Below are 19,378 nucleotides of genomic sequence, written 5' to 3'. Positions count from 1 at the left end.
AAGTACTATTTTCCTCCACTCCAGAATGTGTCTCCCACAAAAAAAGGAGGCTCAGGATAATATTTTCCACATAGTTTAAATATGGATTACATAAATTACTCATTAGTTAGTTATCCCTACTTTTCACCTTAAGTTAAAGAATGTTTAAAAAAAAAAAGAAAGAAAGAAAGAAAACTAGACACCATTAAGATGACTATACATGGGACCTAGTTCTCTCTTGACTTAATTGACATGTTGAGTACAGAACACACACGTTTTATTTGTTAGGAGACCAGCCATGACTCCCAGCGGTGAAACAGGTGGAAATGCTCAAGGAGATGGCCAAGGCGTCTGTGATAGATTACATTCTAGCATTAGTGCTTTGCTTCAAACCTCCTGAGTGACTAAACCCAGGCCAGGCATCCAGCCATCCAAATCTACAGCTCCCTGTGCAGTCCCCAGGGTTTCCACTGACTCCGTTCTCATCTGAAATGTTTTCATAGTGATGATAAACTGACTCCAAATAGAAAAGCCCCAAAACACATGTTCTCTGTTACTCAAGAATGAGTTCGGTTGTGTTTTTATCGTAAATATGCATCCTGGCTCTTCTGACTGCTCACTGGTGTCACTAAAAATATGAAGGTACATCTACAGAAAACTGAGGGCAGTTAACTCTATCAAGTAAAACACCATTCAACTGAAGATTAGGTCTTTGATTTCCTGAGACGCATTTAGGCAGGAATTTCTAGGATCCTGAAAACAGCATTAACAGGCTATAGTGAGCAAGACTGATTTCAGTTTCTGGGGAATCCTTTTCCACGATGTTTTGTGACCTTACCTTAGTCCCCATGGAAAATGAAACTTCAGTGTGAACAGAGCTACTGGCTTTTCAGTGACCTCAAAACTGCACCCACCAGTCTAGAGACGTTGTCAGACGCTCTCTGGGGTCAATAAACCTTAGCAAATGTGCCTTAAAGGGAAACATGGAATGGCAGAAGAATCAGGAAGACACAGAAAGAGGCAGATCCAGGTTTGAATCCAGTTCTGCCACTTACTAGATGTAGGATCTCGGACAGATTCCATATCTTCTCACAGTCTCAATAGCCTAGGATAATAATATCTATTTTGCAGGGTTGTTTTAAGAATTAGAAATAATTGGCATGTAGGGGCACCTGGGTGGCTCAGTCAGTTAAGCCTCTGACTCTTGATTTTGGCTCAGGTCATGATCCCAGGGTCATGGGACTGAGCCCTGTGCCAGGCTCCACACTCTGTCTTCTCTCATAGAGATTATCTCTCTCTCCCCCTCTGTCCCTCTCCCCCACTAGCTCTCTCTCTCTCTCTCTCTAAAATAAATAAACCTTTTAAAATTTAAAAAAAGAAATAATTGGCACACGAAATGTTTAGCACAGCATCTGACACATCATGGTAGCTCTTCTGATCAAGTTCACTTTCCCAGAATAGGAAACAGGTAATTAGGGCATGAAGAAAGAAGCCTCTTACTCAACCTGCCAGTGGCAGGAAGCAACATGCCCTCACTTAGTTTGAAGTCCACCCAGGAGACAATCCAGTAAGGATGAAAATGCCCACGTTAAGCTGCTTCCGTGGGAAAACATTTTTAAGATCTCCCTTACTCTGACCAACAAATTCTCTCTCTCCCCTCTCTGTCTCCATCTGTCTCCATGACGCTGCGATTTGCAAAAGCACTAGCACTAAAATGGCAGCCACCGACAGTAACAGAGGCTGGTGCCCAAGAGAGTCCTTTATCTGATGCTCAGCCCACACTGCCTCAGTTCATGTTTCCAGCATACTAATGATTCCCTTGACTGTTATTAGTTAATTCAGTGCAAACAGTGGGAAAACTCAGTGACATTTCAGAGGGGAATACCAAATGAACTTGAGCTGAACCATCACATCGTCCCAAGGAGTGTGACGACGTGGGAATGAAACAATATAGGCTCCTGCCAGCACTGAGGGCAGACACAAAGCATGGAATTCAGTGTGGCTAATTCCCCAGAAGAGATTTCACAAGGGCCCAAATCCTCCAAAGCATGAAAATCACACGGACTCCTACCAAAGAGGAAGTCAGACACAATGCGTGGAAGGGCTTGGGAGCACTGGCTGCCTGCCCAGGCCCTTGGATGTGTGGCTTTGCACAGCCAAACCAGCAAGTACATGCAAATACAGCCATAGCAAGGTGAAGCTGAGGGAGATAAAACTGTAAACAGTGGGCATAATGGCAATTGTCAAGGAAGGTGCTTCAGGGAGGACTACTTAGAGGAAAGGATCTGGAAGGAAGAACTAGCTTCCCCAACCGAACAGATCTCAAGACCAAAACCTGTTTCTACCTACCAATAATTACTGACCCCCTATTCGGTGCCCAGCACTGGATGGCAGTTGTGGTAGATTTTCAATAAATATAGCCCGTGTCCTAGAGGAGCCTATGGTCTGATGGGCAATGCAAAAATAGCTCCCTGAAAATGCCATCCTTGTAAGATTATGTGCCTCCCAAAGTTCAGATCCACGTTCCGTTGCTTCGTGTGACCCCAGCAGCCATCACGCTGTCTGGTGCTCGGTTAAACTGGAGAAGAGCTAAGTTTGAAATTGGGACATATTGACCAGAAATAAGAACTAAGTAAAAAGAAACTTTGATACAGATGCAGGTGGTCAATCATGTCTTCCCAGAAAATGTGAAAAGAGAGTGGGATGGGATACAGAAGAGAGAACATTCCAGAAAGGAAGAACAGCACATATAAAGACAGAGTAGTTAATTACTTTTTCTAAACGTGTGGTCCAGACACCACCCACAATGGACTTGACTCCAGAAACAGAATTCAAATCTCTTGTGAGTGGAGCCCAGATTTGCATTTCTAATAAGCACCTAGGCTCTTTTAACGCTCATCAAAATTCAGAACCACTGACTAAGGTAATCTCAGATTTAAACAAAGACATATTCTTCCCTTAACGACAAGCATAAAGGAAGAGAGGTAGGTAAGGAAGAGAGGGAAGAAGAAAGGAAGGAAGAAAAAGAAAGGAAAAACAGTGAAATGTAGGAACCAAGACGGGAAGTGGAGTCAGAGTCCACTCGCCTGGCTCTGCAGTGACCGCTGTGTGATGAGGAAACCAAATCTGATACAACCACGCACATGTCACATGATAAAAGGCCCCTAAAGCCCTTCAGTAGCAGAACTGGCCTCTGTCCTAGGGATAATAAAGTGCTGTTGCAGGTTCCTAACCAAGACAGCGACAGTATTTCAATCCGACAGTAGTCTGTGAGGTGGAAAGAACGGGAGAGAGTTTTGGCAAGGAGGCAATCTCAGAACACTTGCCACCGTCGAGGTGAAGTCACTGAGTGCCTGAAACACTCAGGCAGAATTCTAAATGAAGACCTCAATTTATGGGAGCCCCGTCTACTCTCAGAAGAAAAGGGGTCTGTCCTCGTCAAGACTTAGACCTCCAGTGTCAATCCCCCGATCGACATTCCTCTTGGTTCTTCCAAATCTTCTTCCCTCTAACTTCAGCAAACATCACTAAGCTTTCCTTTTTTTTTTTTTTTTTTTAAGTCTTTTCTCTTGGCCTGCATCCCCCCAGCTGACCACCCAGGTCTCCCCGTTCCTTTTATTTAACAATTCCTTGACGAGAGGGTCTATATTCATCACTCTTCCCGTTATTCTTCAAGCCACTCAGTCTGCTTCTGTCTCACCATTTCTGCTCCTGCTCCAATAATCTGGAGCATCACCACCACCAGATCTATCAGCACTCACCATGGCAACTTTCACTCCACCTCCCAGTGATAGCTGCCTTCTCCTTGAATTCTTCTCCTCGTGTATCTTCCATGGCACTTTTAAGTGGTTTTCTTTAAATGCTTTATAAGAGCAAAACCACCTTTTCCTACTCCCGCCCCTTCATTGCTGCTGTTTCTGCTGTTCCTCAGAGTTTAATCACTAATCGTCTTTGCATTGCTTCACACACCTAATTTCCTTGGGTGATTTCACCCCATACCAGTTACTATCGCCGTGTAACAAATTATCCTAAAGTTTAGAAGCTTAAAATAACCATTTTATTATCATGCATTATTTATTAATTTTTATTATTAATATCAATAATTGCATCATTTATTATTTATCACAGAATCTGTGGCCAACAATTTGGAAAGTGTACAAGTGAGGATGACTCCTCTCTGTTCCACAATGTCTACAGCCTGAGCTGGGAGGACTTGGAGGCTGGGGGAGACACAGAAGCTGGCGGCTGGAAGGAGGAATCCTCTTTTAAAAATCTTTTTTAAATGTGAGCATAGTTGACACACAATGTTACCTTAGTTTCAGGTATACAACACAGTGATTCAACTTCTCTACTCCTGATGCTGAGCTCGCCGCAAGTCTAGCTACCATCCGTCCTGAAACCTCACTTGCAAAATCATTGACGATATTCCTTAGGCCATGCCTTTTACTCCCGTGATTTAGCCATTCCGTAACTGGAAGCCTGTATTTACCACTCCCCTTCGTCCATTCTGTCCTTCCTCCCTCTCTCCCCTCTGGCGGCCAGCAATTCATTTTCTATATTCGTAGGTCTGATTTTGCTTTTTGTTTGCTTATCTATTCCTTTGTTTTTTAGATCCTGCATAGTGAAATCACACAGTGATTTTTTTCACGGTGTGAACACACACAGTGTCTTATCCAGTCTATCCTTTTATTTCACTATCTTCTAGGTCCATCCGTGTTGTCACCAATGACACGATCTCATCCTTTTTATGGCTGCCTAATACTCCATTGTGTGGGTGTGCATGTGTGATGTCACACACACACACCATTTCTTCATTATCCGTTTGTCTATCAGCGGACACTCAGGTGACCTCCGTATCTTGGCTATTATAAATAACACCACAATAAACATAGGGAACACATATCTCTTCAAACTGGTGTTTTTGTTTTCTCTGGGTAAATATCTAGTAGTGACATTATTGGGTTATATGGTATTTCTGTTTTTATTTTATTTATTTATTTTTTTGAGGAGCCCCCATACTGTTTCCACAGTAGCTATACCAGTTTACATTCCTACCAATAGGATATGAGAGTTCCTTTTTCTCCACATCCTCACCAGCATTTTATTTCTTGTCCTTTTTATTTTAGCCATTCTGACAGGGGTGAGGTAATATCTCTTTGTGGTTTTTGACTTGAATTTCCCTGACGATGAGTGATGTTGAGCATCTTTTCATGTGTCGGTTGGCCCTCTGTATGTCTACTTTGGAAAAACGTCTATTCAGGTCTTCTGCTCATTTTTTTAATCAAATTATTTATGGGGTTTTTTTTTGGTGTTTAGTTGCATGCATTACTTATATACTAACCCCTTAACAGATATATCATTTGCAAATATCTTCTCCCATTCAATAGGTTGCCTTTTTGTTTTGTTGATGGTTTCCTTTGCTGTGCAGAAGCTTTTTGGTTTGATGTAGTCTCAATAGTTTATTTTGGCTGTTGCTTCCTTTGCCTAGGAGACATATCTAGAAAAATGTTGCTATGGCCAATGTTAGAGAAATTACTGCCTGTGCTCTCTTGTAGGATATTTATGGTTTCAGATCTCACATTTAGGTCTTTAGTCCATTTTGAGTTTATTTTTGTGTATGGTGTTAGAAAGTAATCCAATTTTGGGGGCACCTGGGTGGCTCCCAGTTGGTTAAGTGACAGACTCTTGATTTCATCTCAGGTCATGATCTCATGGTTCATGAGTTCGAGCCCCACATTGGGCTCTTTGCTGACAGTGCAGAGCCTGCTTCTCCTTCTCTCTTTCAAAATATATAAATATTTTTTTTAAGAAGTGATCCAATTTCATTCTTTTCACATAGCTGTCCAGTTTTCCCAGCACCACTTATTGAAGAGACTGTCTTGGGGTGCCTGGGTGGCTCAGTTGGTTAAGGGGCTACCTTCAGCTCAGGTCATGATCTCACAGTCTGTGGGTTCAAGCCCCACATCAGGTTCTGTGCTGACAGCTCAGAACCTGGAGCCTGCTTCGTGTTCTGTGTCTCCCTCTGTCTCTGCCCCTCCCCTGCTCATGCTCTGCTCTCTCTCTCTTTCTCGCTCTCGCTCTCTCAAAAATGAATAAACATTAAAAAAAATTTTTTAAAGACACTGTCTTTTCCCAGTTGTATATTCTTGCCTCCTTTGTCATAGGTCAACTCACCATTTAAATATGGGTTTATTTCTGGGCTGTGTACTCAGTTCTATTGATCTATGTGTCTGTTTTTGTCCCAGTACCATACTGTTTTGATTACCACAGCTTTGTAGTATATCTTGAAATCTGGAATTGTGATAACTCTAGCTTTGTTTTTCTTCCTCAGGGTCTCTGTGGTTCCATGAAAATTTTAGTATTATTTGTTATAGTTCTGTGAAAAATGCTGTTGATGTTTTGATAGGGATTTTATTGAATCTTTAGGTTGTTTGGGGCAGTATGGACATTTTAATAACATGAATTCTTCCCATCCATGAGCATGGAATATCTTTCCATTTGTTTGTGTCATCTTCAATTTTTTTCATCATTGCTTTATGGTTTTCAGAGTACAGGTCTTTTCACATGTGCTACTTCTGGAGCCTTGGAAATGGAATTTCTTTTTAAATTTCTCTTTCTGCTACTTTGTTATTAGTGTATAGAAACGCTACAAAATTGGGGCACGTGGCTCAGTCAGTTAAGTGTCCAACTTCACCTCAGGTCTCGCGGTCAGTGAGTTTGAGCCCCGCATTGGGCTCTGTGATGACAGCTCAGAGCCTGGAGCCAGCTTCAGATTCTGTGTCTCCCTCTCTCTCTGCCCCTCCCCACTCATGCTCTGTCTCTCTCTGTCTCTCAAATATGAATAAATGTTAATTAATTGAAAAAAGAAATGCTACAAATTGCTGGGTATTATTTTGTATCCTGCAAATTTACTGAATTTGCTTATTAGTTCTAACAGGTTTTTGATGGAGTCTTTAGGTTTTGTATGTATAGTATCATAGTCATCTGAAAATAGTGACAGTTTAACTTCTTCTTTATCATTATATATGTCTCTTATTTCTTTTCTTATCTGATTGCTGTGGCTAGGACTTCCAGTACTAGGTTCAATAGAGTGGCGAGAGTGGACATCCTTGTCTTGTTCCTTACCTTAGGGGAAAAGCTCTCAGTTTTTCTGCATTAAGGATGATGTTAGCTGTGGGTTTTTCATAGCTAGACTGTATTATGTTGAGGTATGTTCCCTCTAAGCCCACTTGGTTGAGAGTTTAGTTTTGTTTTTTATCATGAATGGATATTGAATTTTGTCAAATGCATTTTCCACATCTATTGAGATAATCACATGATTTTTAGCCTTTATTTTTAAATGGTATATCACATTGGATGATCTATGAAGACAACCATCCTTGCATTTCCAGAATAAATCCTGCTTGATTGTGGTAAACGATCTTGTTAATTTATTGTTGAATACAGTTTGCTAATATTATGCATTTTTGCATCTATATTCAAGGATATTGGCCTGTAGTTTTCTTTTTTCATGGTGCCTTGGTCTGGTTTTGGTATCAGGGTAATGCTGGCCTTGTAGAATGTATTTGGAAGCTTTCCTTCCTATTCCATTTTTTGGAATAGTTTGAGGAGAATATGTATTAACTCTGTGAATACATCTGGACCTGGAATTTGATTTTTTGGTAGTTTTTGATGACTGATTCAATTTCATTACTAGTAATTAGTCTTCTCAGAGTTTCTACTTCTTCCTAGTTCAGTTTTGGAAGATTGTTTCTAAAAATTTATCCATTTTGGAAGATGGAATCTTAACTCACTTGTCTGGTGCCTGGTCTGGGACTACCAACAATAGCACCAACATGTGACCTCTCCATGTAGCTTGGCCTTCCTCACAGCATGGCACCTCAGAGCTTTCACATGGCAGCTGAAGGTTTCGGTCCCAAATGTTAGAATCAATAAGACAGCAGTTAAATCACCTTTCCTGACCTAGCCTCAGAAGGCACAGTGTCATTTCCACCATATTTTGTTGGTAATCTAAGAGTTACACATCTGTACAAGTTCAAATGGATGGGATATAAACTCCACCTCTCAAAATGAAGAATGTCAGGGGCACCTGGGTGGCTCAGTCAGTTAAGCAACTGACTTTGGCTCAGGTCATGATCTCATGGTTTGTGGGTTCAAGCCCCACACTGGGCTCTGTGCTGACAGCTCAGAGCCTGGAGCCTGCTTCAGATTCTGTGTCTCCCTCTCTCTCTGTTCCTCCCCTGTTCGCTATCTGTCTCTCTCTGTCTCTCAAAAATAAATAAACGTTAAAAAAAAATTTTTTTTTAATGAGGAATGTCAAAAATATTTGCAACCATTTTTTTAAAAACTCTAGCATTCATAGCTACATAGCTCTAAAATATTTATCTCAAGCCCAGATCTCTAGACTTTTATATCCAATTGCTCTATATTTATATATCAATTGCGTATTGTACTATCATCACTACTAATAATAGCAAATGAAGAAGTAAAACTGTCACTATTTGCACATGATATATATTACACATAGAAAACCTAAAAGACTCCATCAAAAAACTGTTGAAAGTAATAAGCGAATTCAGTTGTTACAGGATACAAAATCAATACACAAAAATCTGCTGTATTTCTTTACACTAATGATTTGAACGATCAGAAAGAGAAATTAAGAAAATAATCCCATTTACAATCACATCAAAAATAAGTAATACTTAGGAATAAATGTAACAAAGGAAGTGAAAGACCTGCCTATTGAAAGCCACAAGACAATAATAAAAGAAACTGAAGAAGACACAAATAGATGGGAAGATATTCCATGCTTGTGGATTAGAAGAATTAATACTTTTTAAATGTCCATACCACCCAAAACAATCTAGAGATTCAATGAAATCTCTATCACAATTCCAATGGTATTTTTCACAGAAATAGAATAAACAATTTTTAAATTGGTATGGAACCATAAAAGACCCTGAATAGCCAAAGCAATCTTGAGAGAAAGGAGAACAAAGTAAGAGGCATCATATTCCTTGATTTCAAACTGTATTACAAAGCTATCGTAATTAAAACAGTATGGTGTTGGGGCGCCTGGGTGGCTCAGTCGGTTGGGCATCCGACTTCAGCTCAGGTCATGATCTCACAGTCCGTGAGTTCTAGCCCTGCTTTGGGCTCTATGCTGACAGCTCAGAGCCTGGAGCCTGCTTCAGATTCTGTGTCTCCCTCTCTCTCTGCCCCTTCCCTGCTCATGCTCTGTCTCTGTCTCAAAAATAAATAAAAACATTTTAAAAAATTAAAAAACACTATGGTGTTGGCAAAAGAAACAAGCACATAGGTCATTGGAACACAATACAGTCCAGAGATAAACCCATATGTGTATGGCTAATTGGCGTACAACATAGGAGCCAAGAATATACAATGAGGAAAGGACACTTTCTTCAATAAATGGTGCTGAGAAACCCAGACAGTGACATGTAAAAGAAAAAAACTGGACCACTACCTTACACCATATACAAAAATTAACTCCAAGTGGATTAAATGCTTGAACACAAGACCTGAAACCATAAAACTCCTGGAAGAAAATATAGGCAGTAAGCTCCTTGACATGGATCTTGGCAATGATGCTTTAACCAAAGGCAAAGCAACAAAAGCAAAAATAAACAAGTGGGACTACATCAAACCAAAAAAACTTCTGCACAGCAAAGGAAACTATTAGCAAAATGAAAAGGCAGGCTACTGAATGGGAGAAAATAACTGCAAATTATATATCTGATAAGAAGCTAATGTCCAGGAGCACCTGGGTGGCTCAGTCAGTTAAACATCCAACTCTTGATTTCAGCTCAGGTCATGATCTTACAGTTCCTGGGATTGAGCCCCACAATAGGCTTCATGCTGACAGCACAGAGACTGCTTGGGATTCTTTCTCTCTGTCCCTCACTCACACACACACACACACACACACACACTCTCTCTCTCTCTCTCTCTCTCTCTCTCTCTCTAAAAATAAATAAATAAACATATAAAAAAAGAAGCTAATATCCAAAACATATGAAGAATTTATACAACTTAATGGTAAAGAAAAACAAAAACAAACAAGTAATCAAATTAAAAGTGGGCAGATCTGAAAGGACATTTTTTTATTTTTATTTTTTTTTTTTTTTTAAATTTTTTTTTTCAACGTTTATTTATTTTTGGGACAGAGAGAGACAGAGCGTGAACGGGGGAGGGGCAGAGAGAGAGGGAGACACAGAATCGGAAACAGGCTCCAGGCTCTGAGCCATCAGCCCAGAGCCCGACGCGGGGCTCGAACTCGCGGACCGCGAGATCGTGACCTGGCTGAAGTTGGACGCCCAACCGACTGCGCCACCCAGGCGCCCCTGAAAGGACATTTTTTTAAAAGAAGATATATAGATAGATGGTCAACAGTTCCGTGAAAAGATGCTAAACATCAATAACCACCTGGGAATTACAATTCAAAACCACAGTGAAATATCACCTCACACCATTCAGAATGGGTAACATCAAAAGGACAAGAAATAACAAGTGTTGGTGAAATTGTGGAGAAAAGGAAACCTTTACACACTGTTGGTGGAATGTAAATTGGTCCAACTCTTAAGTGTGTAGGTTCCTCAAAAAATTGAAAATAGAACTACCTTATGATCTAGAAATTCCATGTCTGGCTATTTATCTGAAGAAAACAAAAATGCTACTTTGAAAAGATATCTGTACCTCCATGTTCACTGCAGCCTCCTTTACCATAGCCATGATATGGAAACAATCTAAGTGTCCATCAATGGATGAATGAATAAAAGAAATTGTGATGTGTGATGTGTGTGTGTGTGTGTGTGTGTGTGTGTGTAATATTATTAATCCATAAAAAATAATGAAACCTTGCCATTTGTGACAAAATGGATGGACCTTAAGAGCATTATGCTAAGTGAAATAAGTCAAAGAAACACAAATACCATATGATCTCTCTTATATGTGGAACTGAAAGAAAGAAAGAAAGAAAGAAAGAAAGAAAGAAAAGAAAAGAAAAAGACAAGAAAAAAGAAAAGAGAAAAGAGAAAAGAAAAGAAAAAAGAAAATCCAACTCAATTTGGTGATTGAGTGGGGAGTGGGGAGGTAAGGGAGAACAGATGAAATAGCTTTGGGTTGTTTTTTTTTTTTTTTTTTTAACTTAAAAAAAAAAATAAATGAAACAAGTGTTAGAGACCCGACATGTGCCTAAACTTCCCAGCAATCAGGACAAAAATACAAATTAAAGAGATAAAAGGTTAAATGCATTAATCTCTTCACCCTGGGTTCCAAAGGCTGAAGTTGGGAATTTAGGTGAGCAGGGGATACTGTGGAATGTCCTTAATTATTTATCATCAGAGATGTGCTTACTGCACATGACTACCTCTGCGACATGATACACACCATATTTCTATATTATATATAGTCAGTTCTCATTATTCCCATTAGTTATGTTCTATAAAGCTGCCACAAACACCAAATACTGGCAGCAAATACTGAACCATTGTTCCTAGGGGAAATACAAGGTTAGGTTCCTATGAGCTTCTGGTCACAACATTTTCATCAACCAATCAATACATAACCTTGTAAAAACCTAATAATAGCAAATGATGATATGCATTTAACATGTGACAGGAACACCTGTAAGCATTTTATACTTGTTAACTCATATAAACCTTACAATAACTCTAGGAGCCAAGTACTATGATTGTCATCATTTTAATAAAGATGTTAAATAATCTGCCTAAGATCATGCAGCAAGGATATAATTCAGGCAGTCTGGCTCCAAATTTTAGTTTTACACCAAGTACACTATACAGCAGATATTCTATAGGTATTTCAAATTCAGCATTACCAAAACTGCGCTTTAATCTGCCACAACCTCATTAAAACAAAAATATCTTACTGTACTTCCTATATATTTCCTCCTTGTTAATAATTTCAACATTCACATAATACCCAAATGAAGAAGTCTTGGAACCATCCAATCTCCTAACCTCACTGATTCCCCATGTGAGATCTGTCCTCAGATTGTGTCAATTATCCTTCTAAATGATTCCCCTAACTCCCCCATTCGTCTCCACCCCCCACTGCCCAAATCAACATCTTCTTCTGTAAGTTTTAAACTGACTCCCTGTTTCCTATCCCTTACAACTGTGATTCATCTTCCCAACGCCCAAAATAATGTTTGTAAAATGCAAATATGATTATTATACATGTTGCTTAAAACTCTTCAAAGGTTGCCGATAAGATAAAATCAAAATGTTCGTGTAACAGACAACATCCCTTGATACAGTCCCTGACTACTATGTCCCTTGTCTCCTGTTCCTACCCAGTGTGCTAATATCTATCCACACCAAATTACTTGCCCATCTGTTTCTTGCCTCCCTGCCACTGCACATCCTAGACACTTTTTTTTCTACTTTAAATGTCCTCCTTCCTTTTCCCCTTTCAATTCCCAGTCACCTAGAAAATTCTTATTTACCCTTCAAAATCCAGCCCTAATGTCCCTTCTTCTGGTAACACTCCTTGACACCTTCCCCAGAAAGACTTGATTACCTCATTTTTCATCAGTGTATAGAATGCTGACTCGGCACTCATCACAACGTGATCACATTTCACATCTCCATCTCCCTTGTTTATTAGTGGCTCCTAGAGGACAGAAAGTGGACCTTGTTTATCATTGTATTCCCAGTGCCTGGCATGTCATAGATGCCCAGTGAATGCTTGTTGAATGAACAAATGAGTGACTGAATAGAACCACAATACACAGTGACATTTGACATATAGGAAATAAAGAAGAGGCAAAATTTACAGCATCTATCCTACAAACCATTTACAATAGTAGACAAATGAACAGAAATGAGGAAATTGGGAGGCATAGGAACCAGGAAACCAGCTTAAGGTGAGTAAAGAAAATGATGGATTTGGGTTTGAACAGGTTGGATTGTATATGTACCATTAAGTGGTTAGAAAAACAAGATCAGAAAATAGATGAGAGTTCTAGGTTAAAATTATAGGTTTGAGAATTTAAAAAGAAGAGATATTTTTTTTTTTTACCAACAGAAGAGTTTTCCAGTTATGTAAGAGGAGAATGAACAATTTTACCTACTTTCTCTCTTTTTTTAAGTTTATTTATTTTGAGAGAGAGAGAGAGAGAGCACATGCACAAGTGAGGAAGGGGCAGAGAGAAAGAGGGAGAGAGAGAATCCCAAGAAAGACAATCTGATAGCACAGAGTCTGATGAGGGGCTCGATCTCATGAACTGTGAGATCAGACCTGAGTCGAAATCAAGAGTCGGATGCTTAACCAACTGAACCACTCAGGTGCCCCTTTACTGACCCTTTTCTAAAAAGAAAATGTTAAAGGACTCTCTAAACATGGTTTATAACAATAATCACAAAAGTCATATTTAACAGAACCATAAAATAGTTTATCATAATTTTTTTTTTCCAATTGGTCCTTCTATTTTTATCTCTACTATCATAATCCTTTAAGAAGGGAGATACAAAAAGAAAATTATGAAAGGGTCATCCAGAAAGCACTTTTCTTAGAATAGGACCCAACCAAAAGCAGAAACCTCTAGGAGTGATTAGGGTCAGGCCACTGCTTCTTCCTTAGAATTGTCCCTCACAGCTGTTCTCAGCCCTACCCTGACAGTCACCTCTGAACACTTCCTCACTGACCTCAGTAAACAGTAGGATAGAGAAAAACTGCCCATTTCATGTCCCTGCTTTCCATTTTATCGGCCTTAAGAACTAATGAAGTATTATATTGATGTTGTACAGATGTTGCTTATATCTAAATGATGCCAAAATGACATGGAAAAAGGCAGAAAGCAAAAAGCGTATAATCAACTGGTTATATAAGCCAACTCAGCAGGTGAGGCATAAATAATTGGTTATTACAATTACACTATGCCAAATATCTTGTGTGATTTTTTTCTTTCTGAATTCACTGCTGGCTGTGTGGGCGTACCATGCAGACACAATCAGTGACTGACAGAGGAAATGTGATTTGCAACAACATAGCCAGCCCGAACCAGCAAAATCAACAAGAATATATGATGCTTACTTCCCGTCTAACCCAATATAGGTGGGGCCCTGGAAAATGTTTGAGACCAGAAAACACCTATCCCCTGGGACTTTTTTTTTTTTTTTAATGTTTATTTATTTTTGAGAGAGACAGAGAGAGACAGAGAGCGAGCTGGGGGAGGGACAGAGAGGAGACATAGAATCTAGAGCAGGCGCCAGGCTCTGAGCTGTCAGCACAGAGCCCAACGTGGGACTTGAACTCAAAACCGTGAGATCATGACCAGAGCTGAAGTTGATGCTTAACCGACTGAGCCATCCAGGCACCCCTCCCCTGGGACTTTTATATAAATTCACCACAGTGGGCAGAGTAGTGCCAATGCTGGTTTTGTGGTTTACACTATCCCCAGGCTGCTATACTTGGCTTACAGCTTCCTGAATCTCTTCGTTAACAGTCAGTCTTCAAACCACTTCCAAAGAAACTACTCTATTAAAGGTAAGGTACTGCTCTGGTCTCCAGGACTGATTATGGCCCTATCGTATTGGGCGTGAAGTCCCGGATCCTCATTCTCACGTTTTTAAAGCATTTCATACTGGTCTGCCCTCCTCCCTCTCGCCTGCCTTTTGAATGGGAACATCCTGGGTTCTAACGCCAGAAACACTCGATTCCACGCTGAGGAAGGAACCTATGCCTGGACCCTCCCCAGACTCTCCTGGCCTTGACATCTACACCAGGCAGACAACGGTGGCAGGCGGACCTGGGTTTGTGATCTTACACAAGTTACTCAACTTCTAAGACATGTTCTTACCTAAAAAAAAGAAAAGGAATTATAAGAACCTTCTAATGGATTCAGCCTGAGGACGAAGTAAGGGCACGTCAGTACAGCAATCACTACAGCACCTGAACCCTGGTGATATTCCATGAAGGTTTGTCCCCCCTTTTCCTCCATGCAGTTTCATCTGGCTTGGGGATCCTCTTGATCCACGGCACTCCACTCAGCACCCTCACTCTGGCTGCAAAGCCCACACAGGACACTCTCAATTCCCAGGTTTCTATTATACTCACCTCCTACGTGTGTCAAAAAATAAGTGTAGAGACTTCATTTGAGGGAGTTGACAACTGCTCCAGTCAAAATTAAACTATATTTTCAGTATAGTGATGAATCATCTTCTCGTGTATACTCTTAAATATTTATTTTCAAGAGCGAGTGGGGAAAGGGCAGTCTGCACTGTGAGCACAGAGCCCTACAGAGGGATCGATCCCATGAACCATGAAATCATGACTTGAGCCAAGGTAGGGGGCTTAACCGACTGAGCCACCCAGGTGCTCACGTATACTTTTATACCCTCTCACGTGTACTTTTAAGTGCTCACTGGACTGAGTATGTTTGCATGACATTTTCACTTGTATATTTCTTTGTTTTAAAAAATAGGCTTTGAATATATGTATATATATGTTAATGTATATCATATATACCCATCAATAAATGTGACTATGTGTACTTAATTGCAGAAATGCTTAATAAATTATTGATGCTGTGCCAGGCATTAGGCAGAAGTAGCTTATTTAATTCTCAAGATAACCTTCTGAGAGAAGTACAATTATGACTCCTATTTTACAGATGAAGAAACTGAGACTTAAGGACGTTAGGTAACTTAACCAAGGTCACACAGCTAATAAGTAAATATTAGCGCACTCAAGATTGCTAAACAACTAACTGCATTTATGAAGCTTTTGTTTCATTTTCACTGGAAGCATAGAAGCTGTGCTTTAAGTGCGTTTAACTCCGAATGAAGCGCAGTATTGAGCTCCGCGTCGAAGATAAACAGGAGGACAGGTGTTACTTTAAGAGACCACTGGAGGTTGTAACCCGAAGCCTCCTCCAGCGCTGGCCAGAGTGGTCTGGGAGGCTGCACCCAGCCGGTGCGCGTCTGTAAACTCCCGCGGGTCTGGCGCGTCTCTTTCTTCCAAAGTTGGAGCTCTCCTTGGTGGGAGGGGGTGGGGACGCGGGTAGGCCAGTGACGTCACTCGGGAGCGGGGATAAAGCTCCCCGGCCGCAATCGGGGCGAGGGCACTTTCTGGGGAGCGGAGTGGCTGTCCTGCTCGGGGACACTTGCCGCGGGCAGGGCCACCCCTCGCTGCGCCCCTCGCTTGCTCCCTGAGAGCCAAGGCCACCACGCCAAGAGCACCATGCCCCAGAACGTGGTTCTTCCGGGCCCCGCGCCCTGGGGCTTCAGACTCTCGGGGGGCATAGACTTCAACCAGCCTTTGGTCATCACCAGGGTAGGTGTTTTCGGTTCTTTCGCTGCGAGTCGGGGGCTGGCGTGCGGCGGGTTGCCCAGGAGCGGAGAGTGGCCAGCAAGCACCGGGTGCGCTGGGTGTGGGTCCTCCGCTTCGGGCTCACAGTTCGAGGGGCGGCAGCAACTTGGCAAAGCAGGTGGGAGGATGCAGGGCAACTCAGGAGAATTTACAAAGTCCGCTCCTATGGTCTCTGCATCCTCTCGGTCCCCAGCAACTTTCCAGGAGAGGTGAACTGACAGCGTGATTCCCCTGGGCTCCGAGAAGGCTAGGCTGCGAGGGGTGGGGGCGTGGGGGCTTCTGCTCTCGAACAGAGCAGAAAGTTGTTTGCTTTCAGCAACAAAAGAAATGAGGTCCCAGGAAGGAGGCAGGGATGACTGACATTGGCGGTGGTTCCTCAGAGCCAAAGGCGCACCTGAGCGCTTTTCTCCTACGGATGAAAACTTCGGCACAGCGCTGATCGCAGGGCACAACCTGGGTCGGCCAAGTTGGAACCGCTCATATCAGCCCAGACGGGGAAAATATTATGAATGTGTTTTCCTAGGTTTCCAGGCATTTTGAATAAATATTTTCCAAAGCTGGGAATTTGGCTTAGGAATCATCACCTTATAACTCAAACTACAAAGAAAACCCGTCAGATAGTTTAGTTTACCTGATGGAAAGTCACATTCAGCCTAGTAACTCTGAAAATAATACTTTATTATCAGAGTCCAGCTTTCCTTACTTAATATTCCCTGGAGTATTGTCTAATTTGAAAAAAAAAAAAAAAGAAAGAAAGAGAAAGGAAATTTCGGGATTTCTGCCCTGTCAGTAAATAAGTGATTTGTCTAGTTGATTTTTTTTCTAACACAAGTGTCTGTCTTAATAGAAAATTATTACTTCAATTATCAATATAAGGTATATTAAACATAATCAAAAAGCATAAACTTTCAGAATATTATACTTTTCTTATGTTTTCTTCTTTACTGCTTATAGTGTATTTTATAAACGTATACTTTATAATCTGACTTACTCCTATAGAGTTTTAAACAAGGTAATACCTTTTAAATTCTGCTTTACTTATATATCTATGAGTTTTGGGAACCAATGTCTTTTTAAAATATCTCACAACATGTACCATATATACATACGCATACCATGGAACATTTCAAGCTTTGTTTTACATTGTTTGAAAACATATAAACACATCTGACATGTGTTTTTGTATGAGACATGAAAACTTAGCATACCTCCAAAAAAGTTCCTAAGTAAATTAAGCAGAAAATGGTTCAGTGATCTGGGCCAAGCAATGAATGCCTTTTATGGATTTACCAACCAAAACGGTTTCCATTATCTCTACTAAGAAATATTTTTAAAGTTTCTGAAGCAGTTTTCATTTGTTTAGATGAAAGGAAATAAGCTCTTGAATCTTAACAAAGGATAACTCATAGTAAACACTAAAGAAATAATTTCGTCACCAAAATCTTTTAAGTGATTTATAAAGAAATATCTTGCTATTACTATGTAACACATCAATATGATTAATCTTATGTTTGAAATTTTGCATTGTTGACATTATAAATAACGTTTATTTTAAAGCAGTACTTATATTTTGCCACTGGACTACAGGAGCTATTGGCAAATGTAGTTGACATGACAATTATTATTTGGGAAGCCAATTCGTACTTGAATTTTTGATTCATTACTAATTTGTATCACTCATTTTCACATGGCTCAATAACAATGCGTGACCATAAATGATTATTTCATTTGACTCTGCCTTTTCTCTTCAATTAATTTAATTCAAGAAGAGCAGGTAAAATTCAGCTATTTTGTATTCCAAGTGCTCCCCAAACCATGCACATGACAGATTCACATTGAGTAAATGAAAATATATTCACTTGAACTTTTTTGCCATCGTGAACACCTAACTGAGAATATTTCCATTAAAATTATAAGAACAGTAAAAATCACTTGTAACAACACTAAAAGGTATTACACAAAACGAATGATCAGTGTTGTAATTAAACAGTAAAATTCGGGGTGCCTGGGTGGCTCAGTCGGTCGAGCATCCGACTTCGGCTCAGGTCATGAACTCACATCCCCTCGTCAGGCTCTGTGCTGACAGCTCAGAGCCTGGAGCCCGGTTTGGATCCTGTGTCTCCTTCTCTCTCTGTTGCTCCCCTCCCCCTCAAAAATAAATAAAGATCTCAAAAAAAAAAAAAAAACAGTAAAATTCTATTGCTTGTATCATTTTTGATTTATACGGACAGGTATTGGTATGATTGTATGTGTGTTAGTGCACTCCTTTGCTTCCTGGGCATGCTCCTTAGCCCTTTATATGCACTAACTCACTTAAATCTCATAATAATCCTGTAAGAGAAGTAGTAGTGATACCTTTTTGCACATGAGAGAATGCAGCTTCAAGAATTTCATTAACCTGCTGACGATCACAAGTGGACGGAACTTGACACTAGCCCTGCCTGCCTCCAAAGCCTGTATTCTGAAGTCCACACTTTTAGGAAGAATCTTGCTTGTTGTGCAGATCTTTGCCAACAGGTGTTTTGCACCATCCGCTTCATCGCCTGGTCCTACTGGTTCCCAATCTTTAACATCTACCATGTCCCTTTTTTTCCACCACTGTCCCTCTTCAAGCTTCCATGACCTCACACCGAGCTCTTTGTCTCCCCTCCCAGACTCACTCTGTATCTTCCTACCAGCTGCCTTGGGGAGGGCTTCTCTCTTCCCCCTTCTTAAAAATCCTTCAATGGCGACACCAGTTTAGAGAGAACAAAATGTGTGGTCTTTGCTCACATTCCCGGCCTCCGCCCTCTTCCCAACTCAAGTTTCCAACTTCATTTCCTCCCTCTCTCTTCCTTCTCTCTCCCTTTCCTCCTCGCCCTGCATAGGTTGACCGGCATTTGTGTCACTGCCCTGGATGACTTAGATTTCTCTACCACATCTACACCCATCATTTTTCTCCAGATTTCTCCTCCTCACTCTACCCCACTGTCCTCTGTGCCTATGGAAACCCAATCAAATACCACTCCCATAGTATTCTTGTAATAACAAGCATTTCATCCAT

General features: G+C 40.7%; 2 protein-coding genes across 6 annotated transcripts in view; one reads left to right on the top strand and one right to left on the bottom strand.

Moving 5' to 3' along the window:
• The window catches only part of CFAP96 (cilia and flagella associated protein 96), a 521,342-nt gene that overhangs the window by 399,212 nt on the left and 102,752 nt on the right, over positions 1-19,378 (bottom strand). For all 3 annotated transcript variants that reach the window (XR_015249965.1, XR_015249967.1, XR_015249966.1), the window contains exon 8: positions 12,544-12,636. The gene's annotated coding sequence lies outside the window, so the exon portion shown is untranslated. The remainder of the gene's footprint in view (positions 1-12,543; positions 12,637-19,378) is intronic.
• Positions 16,062-19,378, top strand: part of PDLIM3 (PDZ and LIM domain 3) — a 30,525-nt gene continuing 27,208 nt past the window's right edge. For 2 of the 3 annotated variants that reach the window (XM_025932919.2, XM_025932917.2), the window contains exon 1: positions 16,064-16,299. In XM_025932919.2, coding sequence (XP_025788704.2) covers positions 16,207-16,299 — 93 coding nt within the window. In that variant the 5' untranslated portion in view covers positions 16,064-16,206. Of the gene's footprint in view, positions 16,300-19,378 lie in introns of all 3 variants that reach the window. The other variant, XM_025932918.2, reaches the window with a different exon arrangement.

Source organism: Puma concolor, chromosome B1, assembly GCF_028749965.1.
Source record: "Puma concolor isolate L17-30 chromosome B1, mPumCon1.1.hap2, whole genome shotgun sequence".
Taxonomy (NCBI): Eukaryota; Metazoa; Chordata; class Mammalia; order Carnivora; family Felidae; genus Puma; species Puma concolor.
Note: the sequence above shows the minus strand (reverse complement) of the source record. Positions and strands in the feature narration are given on the sequence as shown.